Source organism: Salmo salar, chromosome ssa17 (assembly GCF_905237065.1).
Source record: "Salmo salar chromosome ssa17, Ssal_v3.1, whole genome shotgun sequence".
NCBI classification, from domain to species: Eukaryota; Metazoa; Chordata; class Actinopteri; order Salmoniformes; family Salmonidae; genus Salmo; species Salmo salar.
Genome location: NC_059458.1, coordinates 80,283,404 through 80,306,237, shown reverse-complemented (window position 1 = coordinate 80,306,237; position 22,834 = coordinate 80,283,404). Strand labels below are relative to the sequence as shown.

General features: G+C 39.7%; 1 protein-coding gene across 1 annotated transcript in view; it reads left to right on the top strand.

Annotated features, from left to right (window-relative positions):
• LOC106595568 (thyrotropin-releasing hormone-degrading ectoenzyme) overlaps positions 1-22,834 on the top strand; it is a 449,769-nt gene that overhangs the window by 243,793 nt on the left and 183,142 nt on the right. Inside the window, exon 6 of the mRNA XM_045700210.1 lies at positions 18,950-19,087. Coding sequence (XP_045556166.1) covers positions 18,950-19,087 — 138 coding nt within the window. The remainder of the gene's footprint in view (positions 1-18,949; positions 19,088-22,834) is intronic.

The window sequence follows — 22,834 nt, the reverse complement described above, 5'->3', positions numbered from 1 at the left end:
ATAATGACTGTCAGTTGGAACAAAGACAAGGAGCAGTTTATTATAATGACTGTCAGTTGGAACAAAGACAAGGAGCAGTTTATTATAATGACTGTCAGTTGGAACAAAGACAAGGAGCAGTTTATTATAATGACTGTCAGTTGGAACAAAGACAAGGAGCAGTTTATTATAATTACTGTCGGTTGGAACAAAGACAAGGAGCAGTTTATTATAATGACTGTCAGTTGGAACAAAGACAAGGAGCAGTTTATTATAATGACTGTCAGTTGGAACAAAGACAAGGAGCAGTTTATTATAATGACTGTCAGTTGGAACAAAGACAAGGAGCAGTTTATTATAATGACTGTCAGTTGGAACAAAGACAAGGAGCAGTTTATTATAATGACTGTCAGTTGGAACAAAGACAAGGAGCAGTTTATTATAATGACTGTCAGTTGGAACAAAGACAAGGAGCAGTTTATTATAATGACTGTCAGTTGGAACAAAGACAAGGAGCAGTTTATTATAATGACTGTCAGTTGGTACAAAGACAAGGAGCAGTTTATTATAATGACTGTCGGTTGGAACAAAGACAAGGAGCAGTTTATTATAATGACTGTCAGTTGGAACAAAGACAAGGAGCAGTTTATTATAATGACTGTCAGTTGGAACAAAGACAAGGAGCAGTTTATTATAATGACTGTCAGTTGGAACAAAGACAAGGGCAGTTTATTATAATGACTGTCAGTTGGAACAAAGACAAGGAGCAGTTTATTATAATGACTGTCAGTTGGAACAAAGACAAGGAGCAGTTTATTATAATGACTGTCAGTTGGAACAAAGACAAGGAGCAGTTTATTATAATGACTGTCAGTTGGAACAAAGACAAGGAGCAGTTTATTATAATGACTGTCAGTTGGAACAAAGACAAGGAACAGTTTATTATAATGACTGTCAGTTGGAACAAAGACAAGGAGCAGTTTATTATAATGACTGTCAGTTGGAACAAAGACAAGGAGCAGTTTATTATAATGACTGTCAGTTGGAACAAAGACAAGGAGCAGTTTATTATAATGACTGTCAGTTGGAACAAAGACAAGGAGCAGTTTATTATAATGACTGTCAGTTGGAACAAAGACAAGGAGCAGTTTATTATAATGACTGTCAGTTGGAACAAAGACAAGGAGCAGTTTATTATAATGACTGTCAGTTGGAACAAAGACAAGGAGCAGTTTATTATAATGACTGTCAGTTGGTACAAAGACAAGGAGCAGTTTATTATAATGACTGTCAGTTGGAACAAAGACAAGGAGCAGTTTAATATAATTACTGTCAGTTGGTACAAAGACAAGGAGCAGTTTATTATAATGACTGTCAGTTGGTACAAAGACAAGGAACAGTTTGTTATAATGACTGTCAGCTGGAACAAAGACAAGGAGCAGTTTATTATAATGACTGTCAGTTGGAACAAAGACAAGGAGCAGTTTATTATAATGACTGTCGGTTGGTACAAAGACAAGGAGCAGTTTATTATAATGACTGTCAGTTGGAACAAAGACAAGGAGCAGTTTATTATAATTACTGTCAGTTGGTACAAAGACAAGGAGCAGTTTATTATAATGACTGTCAGTTGGTACAAAGACAAGGAGCAGTTTGTTATAATGACTGTCAGCTGGAACAAAGACAAGGAGCAGTTTATTATAATGACTGTCAGTTGGAACAAAGACAAGGAGCAGTTTATTTTAATGACTGTCAGTTGGAACAAAGACAAGGAGCAGTTTATTATAATGACTGTCAGTTGGTACAAAGACAAGGAGCAGTTTATTATAATGACTGTCAGTTGGAACAAAGACAAGGAGCAGTTTATTATAATGACTGTCAGTTGGAACAAAGACAAGGAGCAGTTTATTATAATGACTGTCAGTTGGTACAAAGACAAGGAGCAGTTTATCTATAATGACTGTCAGTTGGAACAAAGACAAGGAGCAGTTTATTCTAATGACTGTCAGTTGGAACAAAGACAAGGAGCAGTTTATTATAATGACTGTCAGTTGGAACAAAGACAAGGAGCAGTTTATTATAATGACTGTCAGTTGGAACAAAGACAAGGAGCAGTTTATTATAATGACTGTCAGTTGGAACAAAGACAAGGAACAGTTTATTCTAATGACTGTCAGTTGGAACAAAGACAAGGAGCAGTTTATTATAATGACTGTCAGTTGGAACAAAGACAAGGAGCAGTTTATTATAATGACTGTCAGTTGGAACGAAGACAAGGAGCAGTTTATTATAATGACTGTCAGTTGGAACAAAGACAAGGGAGCAGTTTATTATAATGACTGTCAGTTGGAACAAAGACAAGGAGCAGTTTATTATAATGACTGTCAGTTGGAACAAAGACAAGGAGCAGTTTATTATAATGACTGTCAGTTGGAACAAAGACAAGGAGCAGTTTATTGTAATGACTGTCAGTTGGAACAAAGACAAGGAGCAGTTTATTATATTGACTGTCAGTTGGAACAAAGACAAGGAGCAGTTTATTATAATGACTGTCAGTTGGAACAAAGACAAGGAGCAGTTTATTATAATGACTGTCAGTTGGAACAAAGACAAGGAGCAGTTTATTATAATGACTGTCAGTTGGAACAAAGACAAGGAACAGTTTATTCTAATGACTGTCAGTTGGAACAAAGACAAGGAGCAGTTTATTATAATGACTGTCAGTTGGTACAAAGACAAGGAGCAGTTTATTATAATGACTGTCAGTTGGAACAAAGACAAGGAGCAGTTTATTATAATGACTGTCAGTTGGAACAAAGACAAGGAGCAGTTTATTATAATGACTGTCAGTTGGAACAAAGACAAGGAGCAGTTTATTCTAATGACTGTCAGTTGGAACAAAGACAAGGAGCAGTTTATTATAATGACTGTCAGTTGGAACAAAGACAAGGAGCAGTTTATTATAATGACTGTCAGTTGGAACAAAGACAAGGAGCAGTTTATTATAATGACTGTCAGTTGGAACAAAGACAAGGAGCAGTTTATTATAATGACTGTCAGTTGGAACAAAGACAAGGAGCAGTGTATTATAATGACTGTCAGTTGGTACAAAGACAAGGAGCAGTTTATTATAATGACTGTCAGTTGGAACAAAGACAAGGAGCAGTTTATTCTAATGACTGTCATTTGGTACAAAGACAAGGAGCAGTTTATTGTAATGACTGTCAGTTGGAACAAAGACAAGGAGCAGTTTATTATAATGACTGTCAGTTGGTACAAAGACAAGGAGCAGTTTATTAAAATGGCTGTCAGTTGGAACAAAGACAAGGAGCAGTTTATTTTAATGACTGTCAGTTGGAACAAAGACAAGGAGCAGTTTATTATAATGACTGTCAGTTGGAACAAAGACAAGGAGCAGTTTATTATAATGACTGTCAGTTGGAACAAAGACAAGGAGCAGTTTATTATAGTGACTGTCAGTTGGAACAAAGACAAGGAGCAGTTTATTATAATGACTGTCAGTTGGAACAAAGACAAGGAGCAGTTTATTATAATGACTGTCAGTTGGAACAAAGACAAGGAGCAGTTTATTATAATGACTGTCAGTTGGAACAAAGACAAGTTACAGTTTATTCTCAATTTACCAAACAAGATACAATAGTATTGACTGATTAGTCTGTCCATACTGTTTACATCTAGCATTATAAACCTCTAGCCCTCTATTTTAACCATTACATCTGAAACCCTTCAATCTCAATTTGACCCATTTTTATTCCTTATTCATCATCGTTTAGGGGCCGATGAGTTCATGCATCTCTCACTTACAATAAAATAATCCGTCATAAAGAGTTTGGTGGGGCGGAACAAAATGTTGTTTGGTAAAAGTCACTTCCAGTTTCCAGACGGAGACGTATTTATGCTAATGTAGAAAAATAGTTTGTTTCCATGCATTTCCAATTTATCTCTAGGTAAAAACTGAACAGTGACAGGCCACATAAATCTTGCGTTGCTGTAGTAATTTACACTGATTCCATCTCAGTAGCGATGGCAGTATTTGAATTGAAAGTCGTACCATTCCCTGTGGGGGACTCATTGAAGACCCATATCTCAATGCCTGGCACTAGGACACTAGGCACGCAGTGCAACGCACTGGACTGGACCATCACACAGTACCTATATCCCACTGGACTGGACTGTACCATCACACAGTACCAATATCACACTGGACTGGACTGTACCATCACACAGTACCAATATCACACTGGACTGGACTGTACCATCACACAGTACCAATATCACACTGGACTGGACTGTACCATCACACAGTACCAATATCACACTGGACTGGACTGTACCATCACACAGTACCAATATCACACTGGACTGGACTCGACCATCACACAGTACCAATATCACACTGGACTGGACTGTACCATCACACAGTACCAATATCACACTATGAGTCCATCAAGTCCCATATCACAGCTAACTAGGACTGATTGACAGACATAACCCATTTCAGCCGTAACCCCAGCTAACTAGTTGACTGATATCACATAACCTTCATGTTCAGCCGTAACCCCAGCTAACTAGTTGACTGATGTTGATATGTACATAACCCATGTTCAGCCGTAACCCCAGCTAACTAGTTGACTGATGTTGATATGTACATAACCCATGTTCAGCTCTAACCCCAGCTAACTAGTTGACCGATGTTGATATGTACATAACCCATGTTCAGCCGTAACCCCAGCTAACTAGTTGACTGATGTTGATATGTACATAACCCATGTTCAGCCGTAACCCCAGCTAACTAGTTGACTGATGTTGATATGTACATAACCCATGTTCAGCCGATATCCCAGCTAACTAGTTGACTGATGTTGATATGTACATAACCCATGTTCAGCCGTAACCCCAGCTAACTAGTTGACTGATGTTGATATGTACATAACCCATGTTCAGCCGTAACCCCAGCTAACTAGTTGACTGATGTTGATATGTACATAACCCATGTTCAGCCGTAACCCCAGCTAACTAGTTGACTGATGTTGATATGTACATAACCCATGTTCAGCCGTAACCCCAGCTAACTAGTTGACTGATATGTGATCTTCACTTCTTGCTGAAATGTAATGCAGATGTAGAGATATTGTAGTAAGCGCCATTCACAGGAAAGGCCTATGAGACCCATGCAATTAATGCAAACATTAATATGAACAATTATGCAAATCGTAGTTCCGCTCCTATTCGCTCTCCGGCTGAGCTGTGTTTGTGATTGAACTAGAGATACATTAAGTCTGACCTGGTTAATGAAATATAACCCACGTTTGTTTGATTACAGGAGCATTAGCATGACAAAGAATGGTGTTGCACTGTAATGGAGTTTACAGTGTATAGAAAAACTATAATTGAATGTGTTAAGTGTAAATGTTATTAATGTGATATTGAATTTGCGACGGTATATTATTGATGAAAATGAATTAACCCCCTTGTACAACTACCATTGTGATATTTCTTTCATCAATGGAATTTAATCGCTATGACAATAGAGATCCTGTATATTATCTGTCAACCTACTGCTTAACTGAGATGTTGCCAAGGCAACCACAACGTATGGAATATTAACAGTATCTATGGAAGACACCCCCTGTCTATTAATAGCTTAAGGATGTGTTCTAAATTACTCCCTCTTCCCTACATACACTGAGTATACAAAACATTAGGAACACCTTCCTAATATTGAGTTGCGCTCCCTTTTGCCCCTCAGAACAGCCTCAATTCATCGTGGCATGGGACTCTGCAAGGTGTCGAAAGTGTTCGACAGGGATGCTGGCCCATGTCGACTCCAATGCTTCCCACAGTTGTGTCAAGTTGGCTGGATGTCCTTTGGGTGGTGGAACATTCTTGATACACACTGAAACTGTTAAGTGTGAAAAACCCAGCAGCGTTGCAGTTCTTAACATAAACCGGTGCACCTGGCACCTACTACCATACCCCGTTCAAAGGCACTTAAATCTTGTGTCTTAACCATTCACCCTCTGAATTGCACACATACACAATCCATGTCTAAAGGCTTAAAAATCCTTCTTTAACCTGTCTCCTCCCCTTCTTCTACACTGATTGTTGTGGATTTAGCAGGTGACTTCAATAAGGAATCATAGTTTTTACCTGGATTCACCTGGTCAGTCTATGTCATGAAAATAGCAGGTGTTCTTAATGTTTTATATTCTCAGTGTAGTGCACGTCTCTTTTGACCAAAGCCCCTAGGGCTAGTGCACTACATAGGGAATAGGGTGCCATTTGGGAAGTAGCCGTAGTGTGTTATGCAGCTATGCATATTTTCCAGTCCACTTATTCTCAAGTGTTTCTGCTGTCCAAGGCTAAATAACTCCCTGACACTCAGGTATAGCTAAGAGAAGAGAGAGGAAGAGATACGACAGTCTCAGCCAATCATTTCTGTCACATTTGCATTTCCTGTGTGGCAGTTGTTTCAATCATGGGCTATATTAATGGGAAATTATCATAGTCCATCCTCTCTCTTTGTGTCCAGAACAAATTTAGAAGCATCTTTCTCTTTTACGCTCTTCCAGACTGGCAGACCCGCCAGCTAATTGCTCAGCTGCTGAATTTCTAATCACAGTTTTGCAAAAACAAAAGTATTTCCAACTCCGTCATAGTCCCAACAAGGAGTTTTTAAATTGCAGTCAGTAAAATATTCATGGTATGGTGAATAGTTTGGACTATTGCCTTTGCATTCCTTGTGTGGAACAATCACCTAGTCAGAGTGGACCCCTAATGTATGTCAAATGGTCTGCAGTTCTTCAGACAAAACAGAAATCAATTCAGCAGTACATTTTCTTAAAGGCACCGTGTGGAGAATAGATGATGATGACATCACTGCTAGCTGCCTAGCTTTACCGTCATTATATATATATATATATATATTATTATCTCAGAAAAACAACCCATATAACTAATTCAAAACAAATACATGATCATATCCAGGCATCATCAATACACAAAACAGCCCAGTGAAACAGTGTTCCATACTTCAAAACTCTCTTTGTTCGAAAAACACAACAACAATATGCTAATCATCACTTCAGTTATTCTCGTCAATTTCAACTCTTTTGTCCCTTTTGTTGATGCGATGACTTTGATGCAGACAGACACAGACCGACACAGGAAGACACAGACCAGGCATCTCGTAAGATGCAACAGCTTTTTATGGAAAATAACCTCTCACAGCAGTTCTATTCACATTAGATAAGACCGTCATTAGCATGACAAAACGGAACACAATAATAGCCCAGTGTTCCAACCATAGATCACAATGATTCTAATTCTACTTCTATAGTTCTAACAGCATTGGAAGCCTTTCTCTGACTCTATGACTGCGGGCAGTGCAGTCGTGATACTGGCTTCTGTATTTGATTGGCTGATGCAGAGGTTGCTGCCTGCCCTCTCTTTTTTTACAGGAGGCACGATGCCGACCTCATGCTCTTGAGGAAAGAAAGTGTGTGACTCATTCTGTTTTTCATCCATTGGTAAAGTGTCTAAATCAGGAGAAAAATGTGGTCCTCTCTCTCTCTCTCTGCTTTGTTAACATGCAGTCCTGTTACACAGGGATAAACAAAGAGGATGACAAGAGACTTCACGTATTAATATTCACACATTCATTTTTCTAAAGTTCTCTGAAGTGGACAGTTTTCAGCAAACCCTTTACCCTTGCTGATCAGAGATAGCTCAACACTTAGTCAGACAGACAAATGTAATGTCTGCTTCCAACTCACACTCTCAAACACATATATCCCCTGAACGCAGATCACTTTCCAGCCCACTTTCCAGCTCACGCTCTCAAACACATATATCCCCTGAACGCAGCTCACTTTCCAGCCCACTTTCCAGCTCACAGCTCTCAAACACATATATCCCCTGAACGCAGATCACTTTCCAGCCCACTTTCCAGCTCACACTCTCATACACATAGATCCCCTGAACGCAGCTCACTCTCCAGATCCCAATCACCTGAATTCTGATCACCTGTTCACACACCTGTATGTCATTATCACACACTATTTAGTTCAGTTCTTTACACCCCATCATTGTGAGGTATTGATTGTTTTGTTACTTCTATTTGAAGTGCTGGTTTTCCCGTATTAGTCCGCCTGTGTATGATAGTTTTTGGCCATCCTCACTAACGATGCATTTAGCCGATTCCCTGCCCTGTACCTTAGCCTATCGTTTCCTGTTATCAACCTACTGCCTGATCTCCCAGCTACTCTAGCCTTCCCTGCCTGTACTGTTGCCTTGTTGGAACCCCTGTGTCTGACCTTCTACCTGCCCCCTGGACCCAGCTACCTGCCCCTGCGACCCAGCTACCTGCCTCCTCCTGTGTATGACCTTCTGCCTGCCCCTGGACCCAGCTACCTGCCCCTGGACCCAGCTACCTGCCTCCTCCTGTGTCTGACCTTCTGCCTGCCCCTGGACCCAGCTACCTGCCCCTGGACCCAGCTACCTGCCTCCTCCTGTGTCTGACCTTCTGCCTGCCCCTGGACCCAGCTACCTGCCTCCTCCTGTGTCTGACCTTCTGCCTGCCCCTGGACCCAGCTACCTGCCTCCTCCTGTGTATGACCTTCTGCCTGCCCCCCTGGACCCAGCTACCTGCCTCCTCCTGTGTATGACCTTCTGCCCCCTGGACCCAGCTACCTGCCTCCTCCTGTGTCTGACCTTCTGCCTGCCCCTGGACCCAGCTACCTGCCTCCTGTGGTCCTTAACAAATAAACACCTGCGCTTGAAACCAGCTCTGTCTCCCCATCGTATTGATTATGACAAACACAGGGTATCATCCAAGCACTGAGGAGTGTAGGCCTTTACACTCTATGCCAGTTTAAAATGGCAGATTTGGGCACTAATAAGCTCCGAAGTCGGAACGTAGTTGAGTACATAGTAGCATGACGTCATAGTGCAGGGTCTCTGGCTTCACAGCTCTGTATGGGGGTTTGGTCGTTCTGAACGTAGAGTACATAGTAGCATGACGTCAGAGTGCAGGGTCTCTGGCTTCACAGCTCTGTATGGGGGTTTGGTCGTTCTGAACGTAGAGTACATAGTAGCATGACGTCAGAGTGCAGGGTCTCTGGCTTCACAGCTCTGTATGGGGGTTTGGTCGTTCTGAACGTAGAGTACATAGTAGCATGACGTCAGAGTGCAGGGTCTCTGGCTTCACAGCTCTGTATGGGGGTTTGGTCGTTCTGAACGTAGAGTACATAGTAGCATGACGTCATAACGCAGGGTCTCTGGCTTCACAGCTCTGTATGGGGGTTTGGTCGTTCTGAACGTAGAGTACATAGTAGCATGACGTCATAGTGCAGGGTCTCTGGCTTCACAGCTCTGTATGGGGGTTTGGTCGTTCTGAACGTAGAGTACATAGTAGCATGACGTCAGAGTGCAGGGTCTCTGGCTTCACAGCTCTGTATGGGGGTTTGGTCGTTCTGAACGTAGAGTACATAGTAGCATGACGTCAGAGTGCAGGGTCTCTGGCTTCACAGCTCTGTATGGGGGTTTGGTTGTTCTGAACTTGAGCACCTCACACCACAAGATGTTGTGCAAATTGTTTGTTGTCTGAGTGAGGGAAAATGCTGTAAAATAAGAGAGGACTCCATGTATTCTGAAAGATGAACCATTGAGGATTGTAATACATACAGCTTTGATGTCGTCAGTGGTGGTAAAAGAACCCAATAGTCATACTTGAGTACAAGTGAAAGTCACCCAGTAAAACACTACTTGAGTAAAAATCTAAAAGTATTTGGTTTTGAATATACTTAAGTATCAAAAGTAAATGTAATTGATAAAATATACTTAAGTACCAAAAGTAATTGATAAAATATACATAATTATCAAAAGTAAAAGTCTACATCATTTAAAATTCCTTTTAAGTAAACCAGACGGCACCATTTTCTTGTTTTTAATTTACGGATAGCCAGCGGCACATTCCAACACTCAGACATCATTTACAACAAAGCATGTGTGTTTAGTGAGTCCACCAGATCAGAGGCAGCAGATAACCAGGGATGTTCTCTTGATAAGTGTGTGAATTGGACCATTTTCCTGTCCTGCTGAGCATTCAAAATGTAACGAGTACTTTTAGGTGTCAGGGAAAATGTATGGAGTAAGAAGTACATCATTTTCTTTAGGAATGTAGTGAAATAAAAGTAAAAGTTGTCCAAAATATAAATAGTAAAGTAAAGTACAGATACCAAAAAAAAAAAAACTACTTAAGTAGTACTTTAAAGTATTTTTACTTAAGTACTTTACACCACTGGATGTCACACAAGCAAGCCAAACACCTGTGAGTCCAAATGTGCAGTTCACATTTCCATATCATACAACTGATGTCATGTACACTGTCTACATTTATCATCACCATGTTTGATGTACAGTTACCAGGTGACATGGGGTCACACCCTGGGTTGTTGTGAACAGAATGAGTCTGTTTGATTTACAGTTACCAGGTGACATGGGGTCACACCCTGGGTTGTTGTGAACAGAATGAGTCTGTTTGATGTACAGTTACCAGGTGACATGGGATCACACCCTGGGTTGTTGTGAACAGAATGAGTCTGTTTGATGTACAGTTACCAGGTGACATGGGATCACACCCTGGGTTGTTGTGAACAGAATGAGTCTGTTTGATGTACAGTTACCAGGTGACATGGGATCACACCCTGGGTTGTTGTGAACAGAATGAGTCTGTTTGATGTACAGTTACCAGGTGACATGGGGTCACACCCTGGGTTGTTGTGAACAGAATGAGTCTGTTTGATTTACAGTTACCAGGTGACATGCCTTTTTTTTAAGTTCCAGGTGACATGGGATCACACCCTGGGTTGTTGTGAACAGAATGAGTTTATGTTTGTTTATTGTGATGAAAGTTTATCGTGGCACACAGACCTGAATGCACTCATGACTCCTTTCTATCCACACCACAGTTATGATCTGTCTCTCTGAATTGCCTTGTGAAAGTCTAACACTGTAAGATCATATTTTATAACTTAGCTAGTCATGTTGGCAATAGAACAACTGTTTCTCTCTCTGTCTGTATCTCTCTCTCTGTCTGTATCTCTCTCTCTGTCTGTATCTCTCTCTCTGTCTGTATCTCTCTCTCTGTCTGTATCTCTCTCTCTGTCTGTATCTCTCTCTCTGTCTGTATCTCTCTCTCTGTCTGTATCTCTCTCTCTGTCTGTATCTCTCTCTGTCTGTATCTCTCTCTCTGTCTGTTTCTCTCTCTCTGTCTGTATCTCTCTCTCTGTCTGTATCTCTCTCTCTCTCTGTATCTCTCTCTCTGTCTGTATCTCTCTCTCTGTCTGTATCTCTCTCTCTGTCTGTTTCTCTCTCTGTCTGTATCTCTCTCTCTGTCTGTTTCTCTCTCTCTGTCTGTATCTCTCTCTCTGTCTGTTTCTCTCTCTCTGTATGTTTCTCTCTCTCTGTCTGTCTCTCTCTCTGTCTGTATCTCTCTCTCTGTCTGTATCTCTCTCTCTCTGTCTGTATCTCTCTCTCTGTCTGTATCTCTCTCTCTGTCTGTATCTCTCTCTCTGTCTGTATCTCTCTCTCTGTCTGTATCTCTCTCTTCTCTCTGTCTCTCTCTCTGCTGTATCTCTCTCTCTCTGTCTGTATCTCTCTCTGTCTGTATCTCTCTCTCTGTCTGTATCTCTCTCTCTCTGTCTGTCTCTCTCTCTGTCTGTTTCTCTCTCTCTGTTGTCTCTCTCTCTGTCTGTATCTCTCTCTCTGTCTGTATCTCTCTCTCTGTCTGTTTCTCTCTCTCTGTCTGTATCTCTCTCTCTGTCTGTATCTCTCTCTGTCTGTATCTCTCTCTCTCTCTGTCTGTTTCTCTCTCTCTCTGTCTGTATCTCTCTCTCTTGTCTGTTTCTCTCTCTCTGTCTGTATCTCTCTCTCTGTCTGTTTCTCTCTCTGTCTGTATCTCTCTCTCTGTCTGTATCTCTCTCTCTGTCTGTATCTCTCTCTCTCTGTCTGTATCTCTCTCTGTCTGTATCTCTCTCTCTCTCGTATCTCTCTCTCTTCTGTATCTCTCTCTGTTTCTCTCTCTGTCTGTTTCTCTCTTTGTTTCTCTCTGTGTCTCTCTCTACTAGACAGTCTGCTGAGGAACGCCTCATTAGAAGGAAAGAATTGGTTGTGTCCCAAATGACAACCTGTACCCTTTATAGTGCACTACTTTTGACACGCTCTGGTCAAACATAATGCAATATAGGGATTAGGATGCGATTTGGGACACAGGCACTGCCTTCCTGAGGTGTAAGACCTGTGCAGGCAGATGGTGTGTATGTGTGTGTGTGTGGGGCACAGTCCTGAGCGGCCAGCGGCCCAGTGCTGAGGTAGCAGTCTTAATACAGTGGCAGGGCAGAGAGAGAGAATAACCCAGATGAAATATGATCAGGACTGAAGCTCATGTTGAGGACACACATGGTCCAGATGAAGGGTTCTGTTAACTCATTTCATAGAGCTGTCATGTGACTTACATGACATCCACACTTCCTTAGCTAGTCAACACTGTCCCTCGCTCTCTCTGTCTCTCTCTCGCTCTCTCTCTCTCTGTCCCTCTCTCGTTCTCTCTCTCTCTCTCTCTCTCTCTCTCTCTATTCTCTCTCTACTTGTATATATCTCTCCTTCCTCATTCTCTCTCTCTCTCTCACTTTCTCCCTCCCTCCCTCCCTCCCTCCTCAATGTCTTTTCCTGGACAGATAATATAACTTCAGATAGAGTTGACTGAGCGAGAGGGTCCAGACAATATCAAGACGTTGCACTCTTCACTCCAGATGTTGCTAGTAGCAACGCGCATGCCCGGGGGGGGGGGGGCAAAATCCACTTGACACTTAAATCTTGCTGGATTGATTACTTTCATTTTACTCCTGCGATTCTTTCATAGTCTTTGCTTGTGCCTGTCGTTTTTTTCTCCAGTTAACGTTACAACCGCGTAAATGTTTGTAAAGACCTGTCAACCACATCCTGGTAATGGCTGAAATGGGCTCAGTGGAATACATAGGCTATAAGAACGCTAAAGATTCATCAACACTTGCAGTACATCACAAGAAAGAGAAGAAACATAACTTTATTTTGATGGGTGATCGTTTTTGTTTTTGTGAAATTGAATCTAGAGCCAAGCGTGTCGATTTTAAAACCAAGGGTTTCTTTCTATTGACACACTTGTTGAATTATGCAAGAGAACGTGACAGCAACAATAATTAATGAGGCAGTCTAGAAAGTACATGTGAGTGCAGGTAGGACTAGACAGTACATGTGAGTGCAGGTAGGACTAGACACTACATGTGAGTGCAGGTATGTCTAGACACTACATGTGAGTGCAGGTAGGTCTAGACAGTACATGTGAGTGCAGGTAGGTCTAGACAGTACACGTGAGTGCAGGTAGGTCTAGACAGTACATGTGAGTGCAGGTAGGACTAGACAGTACATGTGAGTGCAGGTAGGACTAGACAGTACATGTGAGTGCAGGTAGTACTAGACAGTACATGTGAGTGCAGGTAGGTCTAGACAGTATATTTTAGTGCAGGTAGGACTAGACAGTATATTTTAGTGCAGGTAGGTCTAGACAGTATATTTTAGTGCAGGTAGGTGTAGACAGTACATGTGTGTGCAGGTAGTTCTAGACAGTATATTTTAGTGCAGGTAGGTCTAGACAGTATATTTTAGTGCAGGTAGGTCTAGACAGTATATTTTAGTGCAGGTAGATCTAGACAGTATATTTTAGTGCAGGTAGGACTAGACAGTACATGTGAGTGCAGGTAGATCTAGACAGTATATTTTAGTGCAGGTAGGTCTAGACAGTATATTTTAGTGCAGGTAGGTCTAGACAGTATATTTTAGTGCAGGTAGCTCTAGACAGTATATTTTAGTGCAGGTAGGTCTAGACAGTATATTTTAGTGCAGGTAGGTCTAGACAGTATATTTTAGTGCAGGTAGCTCTAGACAGTATATTTTAGTGCAGGTAGGTCTAGACAGTATATTTTAGTGCAGGTAGGTCTAGACAGTATATTTTAGTGCAGGTAGATCTAGACAGTATATTTTAGTGCAGGTAGGTCTAGACAGTATATTTTAGTGCAGGTAGGTCTAGACAGTATATTTTAGTGCAGGTAGATCTAGACAGTATATTTTAGTGCAGGTAGGTCTAGACAGTATATTTTAGTGCAGGTAGGTCTAGACAGTATATTTTAGTGCAGGTAGATCTAGACAGTATATTTTAGTGCAGGTAGGTCTAGACAGTATATTTTAGTGCAGGTAGGTCTAGACAGAGCAAGTGTTTTGGTGGTTCCAGCCTTGTTCCACCCCTTTATGTTAATTGTTTCATATATGCAAATATACCCAGTGTATTTATGCAAATGAGGCACATTTAATTTTAACCTGATACACTAACAAAATGTATATATGACTGCATTCTCAGAAAAATAATAAGTGACATTTGAAAATAAATAGAATACCTGAATTCCCACCACAATACCTGAACTACATGAATTATTTATCCACTCCAGTAAAATGTTTTATGTGCTAATAATTCAGTCAGCATCTTATTGATTATACAAATTCTAAAAGTGTGAAGTATCTTCATCCATTGTCCAACTTGCATTTATTACAATGTTTTTTAAAATCCTTTACGAGTTTTGACTGTTTCTACCGCTACGCATTTTATCTATTGAACCTTTATTTAACTGGGCAAGTTAGTTAAGAACAAATTATTATTTACAATGACGGCCTACCCCGGCCAAACTCGGACGACGCTGGGTCAATTGCGCTGCTCTATGGGACTCCCAATCACGGCCGGTTATGATACAGCCTCTGTAGTGATGGGTCTGTAGTGATGCCTCTAGCACTGAGGTGCAGTGTCTTAGACCTCTGTGATACAGCCTGGAATCGAACCAGGGTCTGTAGTGACACCTCTAGCACTGAGGTGCAGTGTCTTAGACCGCTGGGCCACTCGCGAGCCATGACATCTCACTCATACTTAAATTTGTCCAGCCAGGAATACAGACAGAATATAAACTCTAAACGTATTCCTCAAACATAAAATAACTGCTGCTTTGCCATAGTGATTGACTGCAATAATTAAGTCAATATTATTGTTTACTCACGTAAGGCAACAGACATTGTTATTATCTGCGTCCCAAATGACACCCTATTCCCTATATGGTGGACTACTTTTTTCCATTATTATTAACTGGTTACAGCATCCCTTCTATATTGTAATCAAAAGAATATTGAGTACTTAATGTCTTTGAAAGACTTCAAAACAAAACACTGAAAGCTGCCCCTGGATTATCAAAGGGTAATTATATCTTACCTAGTGTTGTGGACATTTCTATTAGAAGGTAATTTCACTCAAATGTGCTTTGTGTTGCTTTTGAATAATGGTCAACTCCTGAATAAGAATCAAATTGTTTGTTTGTTCCATTGAGAGATGTTTTGTTATTGTTTCATCGATAGATGGAGAGATGGCACACAGCAATGATTTTCCGGCCAACATTTATTTCCATAGAGAATAATCTAGTTGAGCATAATTACCATAATTCAGTATTACATTATCAATGTTTAATTACTTTTTTAATAAGAATCAACACACAATCTGGGTTGCCTTATAAGAATTCCATTAAGAGGAATATAATGTTATACAATAAGAACTCCATTAAGAGGAATATAATGTTATACAATAAGAACTCCATTAAGAGGAATATAATGTTATACAATAAGAACTCCATTAAGAGGAATATAATGTCATACAATAAGAACTCCATTAAGAGGAATATAATGTCATACAATAAGAACTCCATTAAGATTAATATAATGTCATACAATAAGAACTCCATTAAGATTAATATAATGTCATACAATAAGAACTCCATTAAGAGGAATATAATGTTATACAATAAGAACTCCATTAAGAGGAATATAATGTCATACAATAAGAACTCCATTAAGAGGAATATAATGTCATACAATAAAAACTCCATTAAGATTAATATAATGTCATACAATAAGAACTCCATTAAGAGGAATATAATGTCATACAATAAGAACTCCATTAAGAGGAATATAATGTCATACAATAAGAACTCCATTAAGATTAATATAATGTTATAAATAAAAAGGAATGGAGAAAAAACCACTGTGATTTACTCAGGGGCTGGATTGATCATGCAGAAACTTATTCTCTGGCAATGGAGTCGCTAATTTTTTAAAGAGAAGAAAGTACTAACGCGGCTGGCAGATGTTTTATTAAACTATATAAAGTGGATAACTGGCAATTAGCTGTTTCATAATCCTCTATGAGGAAGATGTTGCATTTATAACCGCTCCGGCTGAGACGTGACGATGTCCGCTAAGTCTCCACCTCTCCCTCCATAACACGGACGGGACAGAGAGCTTAAAATCAAACATCATTATGCACAAATCATGTCTCCCTCTCTCTCTCTCTCTCTGTCTCTTTGGTTCTCTCTCCCTCTCTCTCTGTCTACCACACTCCTCTCTCTTTCTCTCTCTCTCTCTCTCTCTCTCTCTCTCTCTCTCTCTCTCTCTCTCTCTCTCTCTCTCTCTCTCTCTCTCTCTTTCCCACTCTCCCGTAACATCCCAGAAGGCTGACATTAGCATCTTGCTTTTTCGGGGAAATCAATTTTCATAACAAATGAGCTATTAACTACCCAGAAGGCTGTTCTCTCCTTTTCCTTCCTGCCACCTCGTGGTGCAGTCGTGCCTCACCCTATCTGAGGGGGAGAGGTGTGAAGTGTGGGATTGTTCCATTTACCAAGACGTTTTTTCTCCTAAATGTTTGGGGTGTTAGTGCATTTCGATGAGCTCTCATCACCTTTGAATAATAATTATCTTGGATTAATGGATTATATTGGAATCAAACCTTCCTCAGACTCATTGAAAGGTATTATCCCCCATCGTCCTCAGTAGGATGAGTCCAATCATTATAAGACCCACAGGAAAATACTGTTACCAGGAACCCCTAATTTTACCCAAACATTACCTCAGTACATACAGTACATTTACCTAAGCTTTATAACTTTGTCTCTTTTTAACCTTTATTTAACCATGTAGTCCCATTGAAGTCAGAAGACCTCTTTATTTAACCAAGTGTGGTGGCTAATTTCTGCATTACCAAATGAGGAGAGTTACAAACTTCACACACCAGTCAGAGTTATACTTAAAACTACATCTTTAATAATAAGAGCTTTGCAAAAGCACTTGACTTTCAATGATGCACCATCTCCAATGAACCATTGAAAGTGACAACACAAAAGTACAAAGATCTTTTATAGCCAAGATACACCCCACTCAAAGTACATGACGAACCACAGATCTTAGGAACAGTTCACAAAGAAAGACTTTATATTTGAGAAAGGAGTATCCCATAGCCAGATAACATTCGCTAAAAATTATCGTTCAGTTTGGTCCCTAAGACGAGGTTCTAATCTCATTCCTGGTACATCATAGTACAAAAACACCATCTCATCCAATGGCATAAATCAATTGACAACTCTAGATACTCCCATCTCAAGTAAACCCCCTCTTGACTCCACTCCTGGACAAGCTCACTGAGGGGAGTGACTTGCACACAGACATTGTGGAGACAAGTAATTGGTTCCCCATTAATCACGCCATCCCTTCACATGGTTTAAGAATAGGTAAAGACACATTCACATATGAAGACAATGTTCCATTCTGTCCTCTTCCCTTTCTGATATTCTGCATAGCACTAGGGACATGGGAAAGACAAGCCTAACCTCTCCCCTCTCTGGGCCCCAAGTGACTGAGCCCTAGCTAAGGGAAAAGTGCAACTGCCAGCATTCATTATCCAAAGGGATACATTCTAATGACAAGTATCTCACATAAGCATATTATACAAATAAAACATCTATGTTATCTATGTTACCCAACTAATTTTGATTCATCCGCCACGCAAGTAGTCCCATTGAGGTCAGAAGACCTCTTTATTTAACCAAGTAGTCCTATTGAGGTCAGAAGACCTCTTTATTTAACCAAGTAGTCCTACTGAGTTCAGAAGACCTCTTTATTTAACCAAGTAGTCCTACTGAGTTCAGAAGACCTCTTTATTTAACCAAGTAGTCATATTGAGTTCAGAAGACCTCTTCATTTAACCAAGTAGTCCCGTTGAGCTCAGAAGATCTCTTTATTTAACCAAGTAGTCCCATTGAGGTCAGAAGACCTCTTTATTTAACCAAGTAGTCCCATTGAGGTCAGAAGACCTCTTTATTTAACCAAGTAGTCCCATTGAGGTCAGAAAACCTCTTTATTTAACCAAGTAGTCCCGTTGAGGTCAGAAGATCTCTTTATTTAACCAAGTAGTCCTACTGAGTTCAGAAGACCTCTTTATTTAACCAAGTAGTCCTACTGAGTTCAGAAGATCTCTTTATTTAACCAAGTAGTCCCATTGAGGTCAAAAGACCTCTTTATTTAACCAAGTAGTCCTACTGAGTTCAGAAGACCTCTTTATTTAACCAAGTAGTCCTACTGAGTTCAGAAGATCTCTTTATTTAACCAAGTAGTCCCATTGAGGTCAGAAGACCTCTTTATTTAACCAAGTAGTCCTATTGAGTTCAGAAGACCTCTTTATTTAACCAAGTAGTCCCATTGAGGTCAGAAGACCTCTTTATTTAACCAATTAGTCCTATTGAGTTCAGAAGACCTCTTTATTTAACCAAGTAGTCCCATTGAGGTCAGAAGACCTCTTTATTTAACCAAGTAGTCCTACTGAGTTCAGAAGACCTCTTTATTTAACCAAGTAGTCCTACTGAGTTCAGAAGACCTCTTTCCAAGTGCTTCCCCGTTGTATTCGTTGTTGTTTTGCTACAGTAGTGACTGACACCTATCTCGTGTGTCATCGACCTCTCTGACCTTTGACCTCTGACCCTGTGACCCTCAGGAGAAGCAGCGTTTCCTGACTGATGTTCTCCATGAGGTGATGATGCTGGACGGTCTGGCCAGCTCCCATCCTATCTCTCAGGAGGTGTACGACGCCACGGACATAGACAGAGTGTTCGACTGGATCGCATACAAGAAGGTAGGCTATTGGTATGCCATGCACACAGGCACACCACTGTATTATTATATTCTACAGTAACACCTCAACCACACCTGTATTATTATATTCTACAGTAACACCTCAACCACACCTGTATTATTATATTCTACAGTACCACCTCAACCACACCTGTATTATTATATTCTACAGTAACACCTCAACCACACCTGTATTATTATATTCCACAGTAACACCTCACCTGTATTATTATATTCTACAGTAACACCTCAACCACACCTGTATTATTATATTCTACAGTAACACCTCAACCACACCTGTATTATTATATTCTACAGTAACACCTCAACCACACCTGTATTATTATATTCTGCAGTAACACCTCAACCACACCTGTATTATTATATTCTACAGTAACACCTCAACCACACCTGTATTATTATATTCCACAGTAACACCTCAACCACACCTGTATTATTATATTCTACAGTAACACCTCAACCACACCTGTATTATTATATTCTACAGTAACACCTCAACCACACCTGTATTATTATATTCTACAGTAACACCTCAACCACACCTGTATTATTATATTCTACAGTAACACCTCAACCACACCTGTATTATTATATTCTACAGTAACACCTCAACCACACCTGTATTATTATATTCTACAGTACCACCTCAACCACACCTGTATTATTATATTCTACAGTAACACCTCAACCACACCTGTATTATTATATTCTACAGTAACACCTCAACCACACCTGTATTATTATATTCTACAGTAACACCTCAACCACACCTGTATTATTATATTCTACAGTAACACCTCAACCACACCTGTATTATTATATTCCACAGTAACACCTCAACCACACCTGTATTATTATATTCTACAGTAACACCTCAACCACACCTGTATTATTATATTCTACAGTAACACCTCAACCACACCTGCATTATTATATTCTACAGTAACACCTCAACCACACCTGTATTATTATATTCTACAGTAACACCTCAACCACACCTGTATTATTATATTCTACAGTAACACCTCAACCTCACCTGTATTATTATATTCTACAGTAACACCTCAACCACACCTGTATTATTATATTCTACAGTAACACCTCAACCACACCTGTATTATTATATTCTACAGTAACACCTCAACCACACCTGTATTATTATATTCCACAGTAACACCTCAACCACACCTGTATTATTATATTCTACAGTACCACCTCAACCACACCTGTATTATTATATTCTACAGTACCACCTCAACCACACCTGTATTATTATATTCTACAGTACCACCTCAACCACACCTGTATTATTATATTCCACAGTAACACCTCAACCACACCTGTATTATTATATTCTACAGTAACACCTCAACCACACCTTTATTATTATATTCCACAGTAACACCTCAACCACACCTGTATTATTATATTCTACAGTAACACCTCAACCACACCTGTATTATTATATTCCACAGTAACACCTCAACCACACCTGTATTATTATATTCTACAGTAACACCTCAACCACACCTGTATTATTATATTCCACAGTAACACCTCAACCACACCTGTATTGCATACTAAACTATGACAGCGTTTAGATTGAATTAATCTCCTGGATGTTTGATATGAACAATTTGGGTTTAATAAAATAAAATAAACTTTGCATATAAATCAGAGGGACTTTTCCTCCAAAATGAGAATGGGGTGCAGGGAGGAGAGGAAGAGAGTTGGAGGGAGGAGAAAAAAATGAGAGAGAGAGAGAGAGAGAGAGAGAGAGAGAGAGAGAGAGAGAGAGAGAGAGAGAGAGAGAGAGAGAGAGAGAGAGAAGAGAGAGAGAGAGACGGCCCCTGGGGTGTGATAGCACAATAAACAGCTCATCTAGGGAGCAGGCTGAATCTCAGTAATCACATCTCTCTCCAGATAAATGGTTTTATATAGCCCTGTGAAAGAAACAATGTTCATGACTGCATACCAAGCAACAGACAACAAGTGTACAGATGGAGAAAACCATGTCTCTGACCTATGAAACAGTGTTCATCACTACAGACCAATCGAATTAGATTGGTCGCGTACACACATTTTGCAGATGTTATCACAGGTGCAGTGAAATTTTCCCTGTGTTCATGTTCCTACCTAACAATACAAAATAATACACACAAATCCCCCAAAATAAAAAGAGAGGAATTCAGAAATATAGAAATATAAGAACGAGCAATGTCATTATATAGGATGGTGTTTATAGACAGTAGTTATATAGGATGGTGTGTATGGACAGCAGTTATATAGAATGGTGTGTATAGACAGTAGTTGTATAGGATGGTGTTTATAGACAGTATAGACAGTAGTTATATAGGATGGTGTGTATAGACAGTATAGACAGTAGTTGTAAACGATGGTGTGTATAGACAGTAGTTGTATAGGATGGTGTTTATAGACAGTATAGACAGTAGTTATATAGGATGGTGTGTATAGACAGTAGTTATATAGGATGGTGTGTATAGACAGTAGTTATATAGGATGGTGTGTATAGACAGTAGTTATATAGGATGGTGTGTATAGACAGTAGTTGTATAGGATGGTGTTTATAGACAGTATAGGTAGTAGTTATATAGGATGGTGTTTATAGACAGTATAGACAGTAGTTATACAGGATGGTGTTTATAGACAGTAGTTATATAGGATGGTGTGTATAGACAGTAGTTATATAGGATGGTGTGTATAGACAGTATAGACAGTAGTTATATAGGATGGTGTGTATAGACAGTAAAGTAGTTATATAGGATGGTGTGTATAGACAGTAGTTATATAGGATGGTGTGTATAGACAGTAGTTATATAGGATGGTGTTTATAGACAGTAGTTATATAGGATGGTGTGTATAGACAGTAGTTATATAGGATGGTGTTGTATAGACAGTATAGCTGTTATATAGGATGGTGTGTATAGACAGTAGTTATATAGGATGGTGTGTATAGACAGTAGTTATATAGGATGGTGTGAACAGACAGTAGTTATATAGGATGGTGTGTATAGACAGTAGTTATATAGGATGGTGTGTATAGACAGTAGTTATATAGGATGGTGTGTATAGACAGTAGTTATATAGGATGGTGTTTATAGACAGTATAGACAGTAGTTATATAGGATGGTGTGTATAGACAGTAGTTATATAGGATGGTGTGTATAGACAGTAGTTGTATAGGATGGTGTTTATAGACAGTATAGACAGTAGTTATATAGGATGGTGTGTATAGACAGTAGTTATATAGGATGGTGTGTATAGACAGTAGTTATATAGGATGGTGTGTTTAGACAGTAGTTATATAGGATGGTGTGTTTAGACAGTAGTTATATAGGATGGTGTTTATAGACAGTAGGCGTATTATATAGGATGGTGTTTATAGACAGTAGTTATATAGGATGGTGTGTATAGACAGTAGTTATATAGGATGGTGTGTATAGACAGTAGTTATATAGGATGGTGTGTATAGACAGTAGTTATATAGGATGGTGTGTATAGACAGTAGTTATATAGGATGGTGTTAGGTATGGACAGTAGTTATATAGGATGGTGTGTATAGACAGTAGTTATATAGGATGGTGTGTATAGACAGTAGTTATATAGGATGGTGTGTATAGACAGTAGTTATATAGGATGGTGTGTATAGACAGTAGTTATATAGGATGGTGTTTATAGACAGTATGTAGGTTATATAGGATGGTGT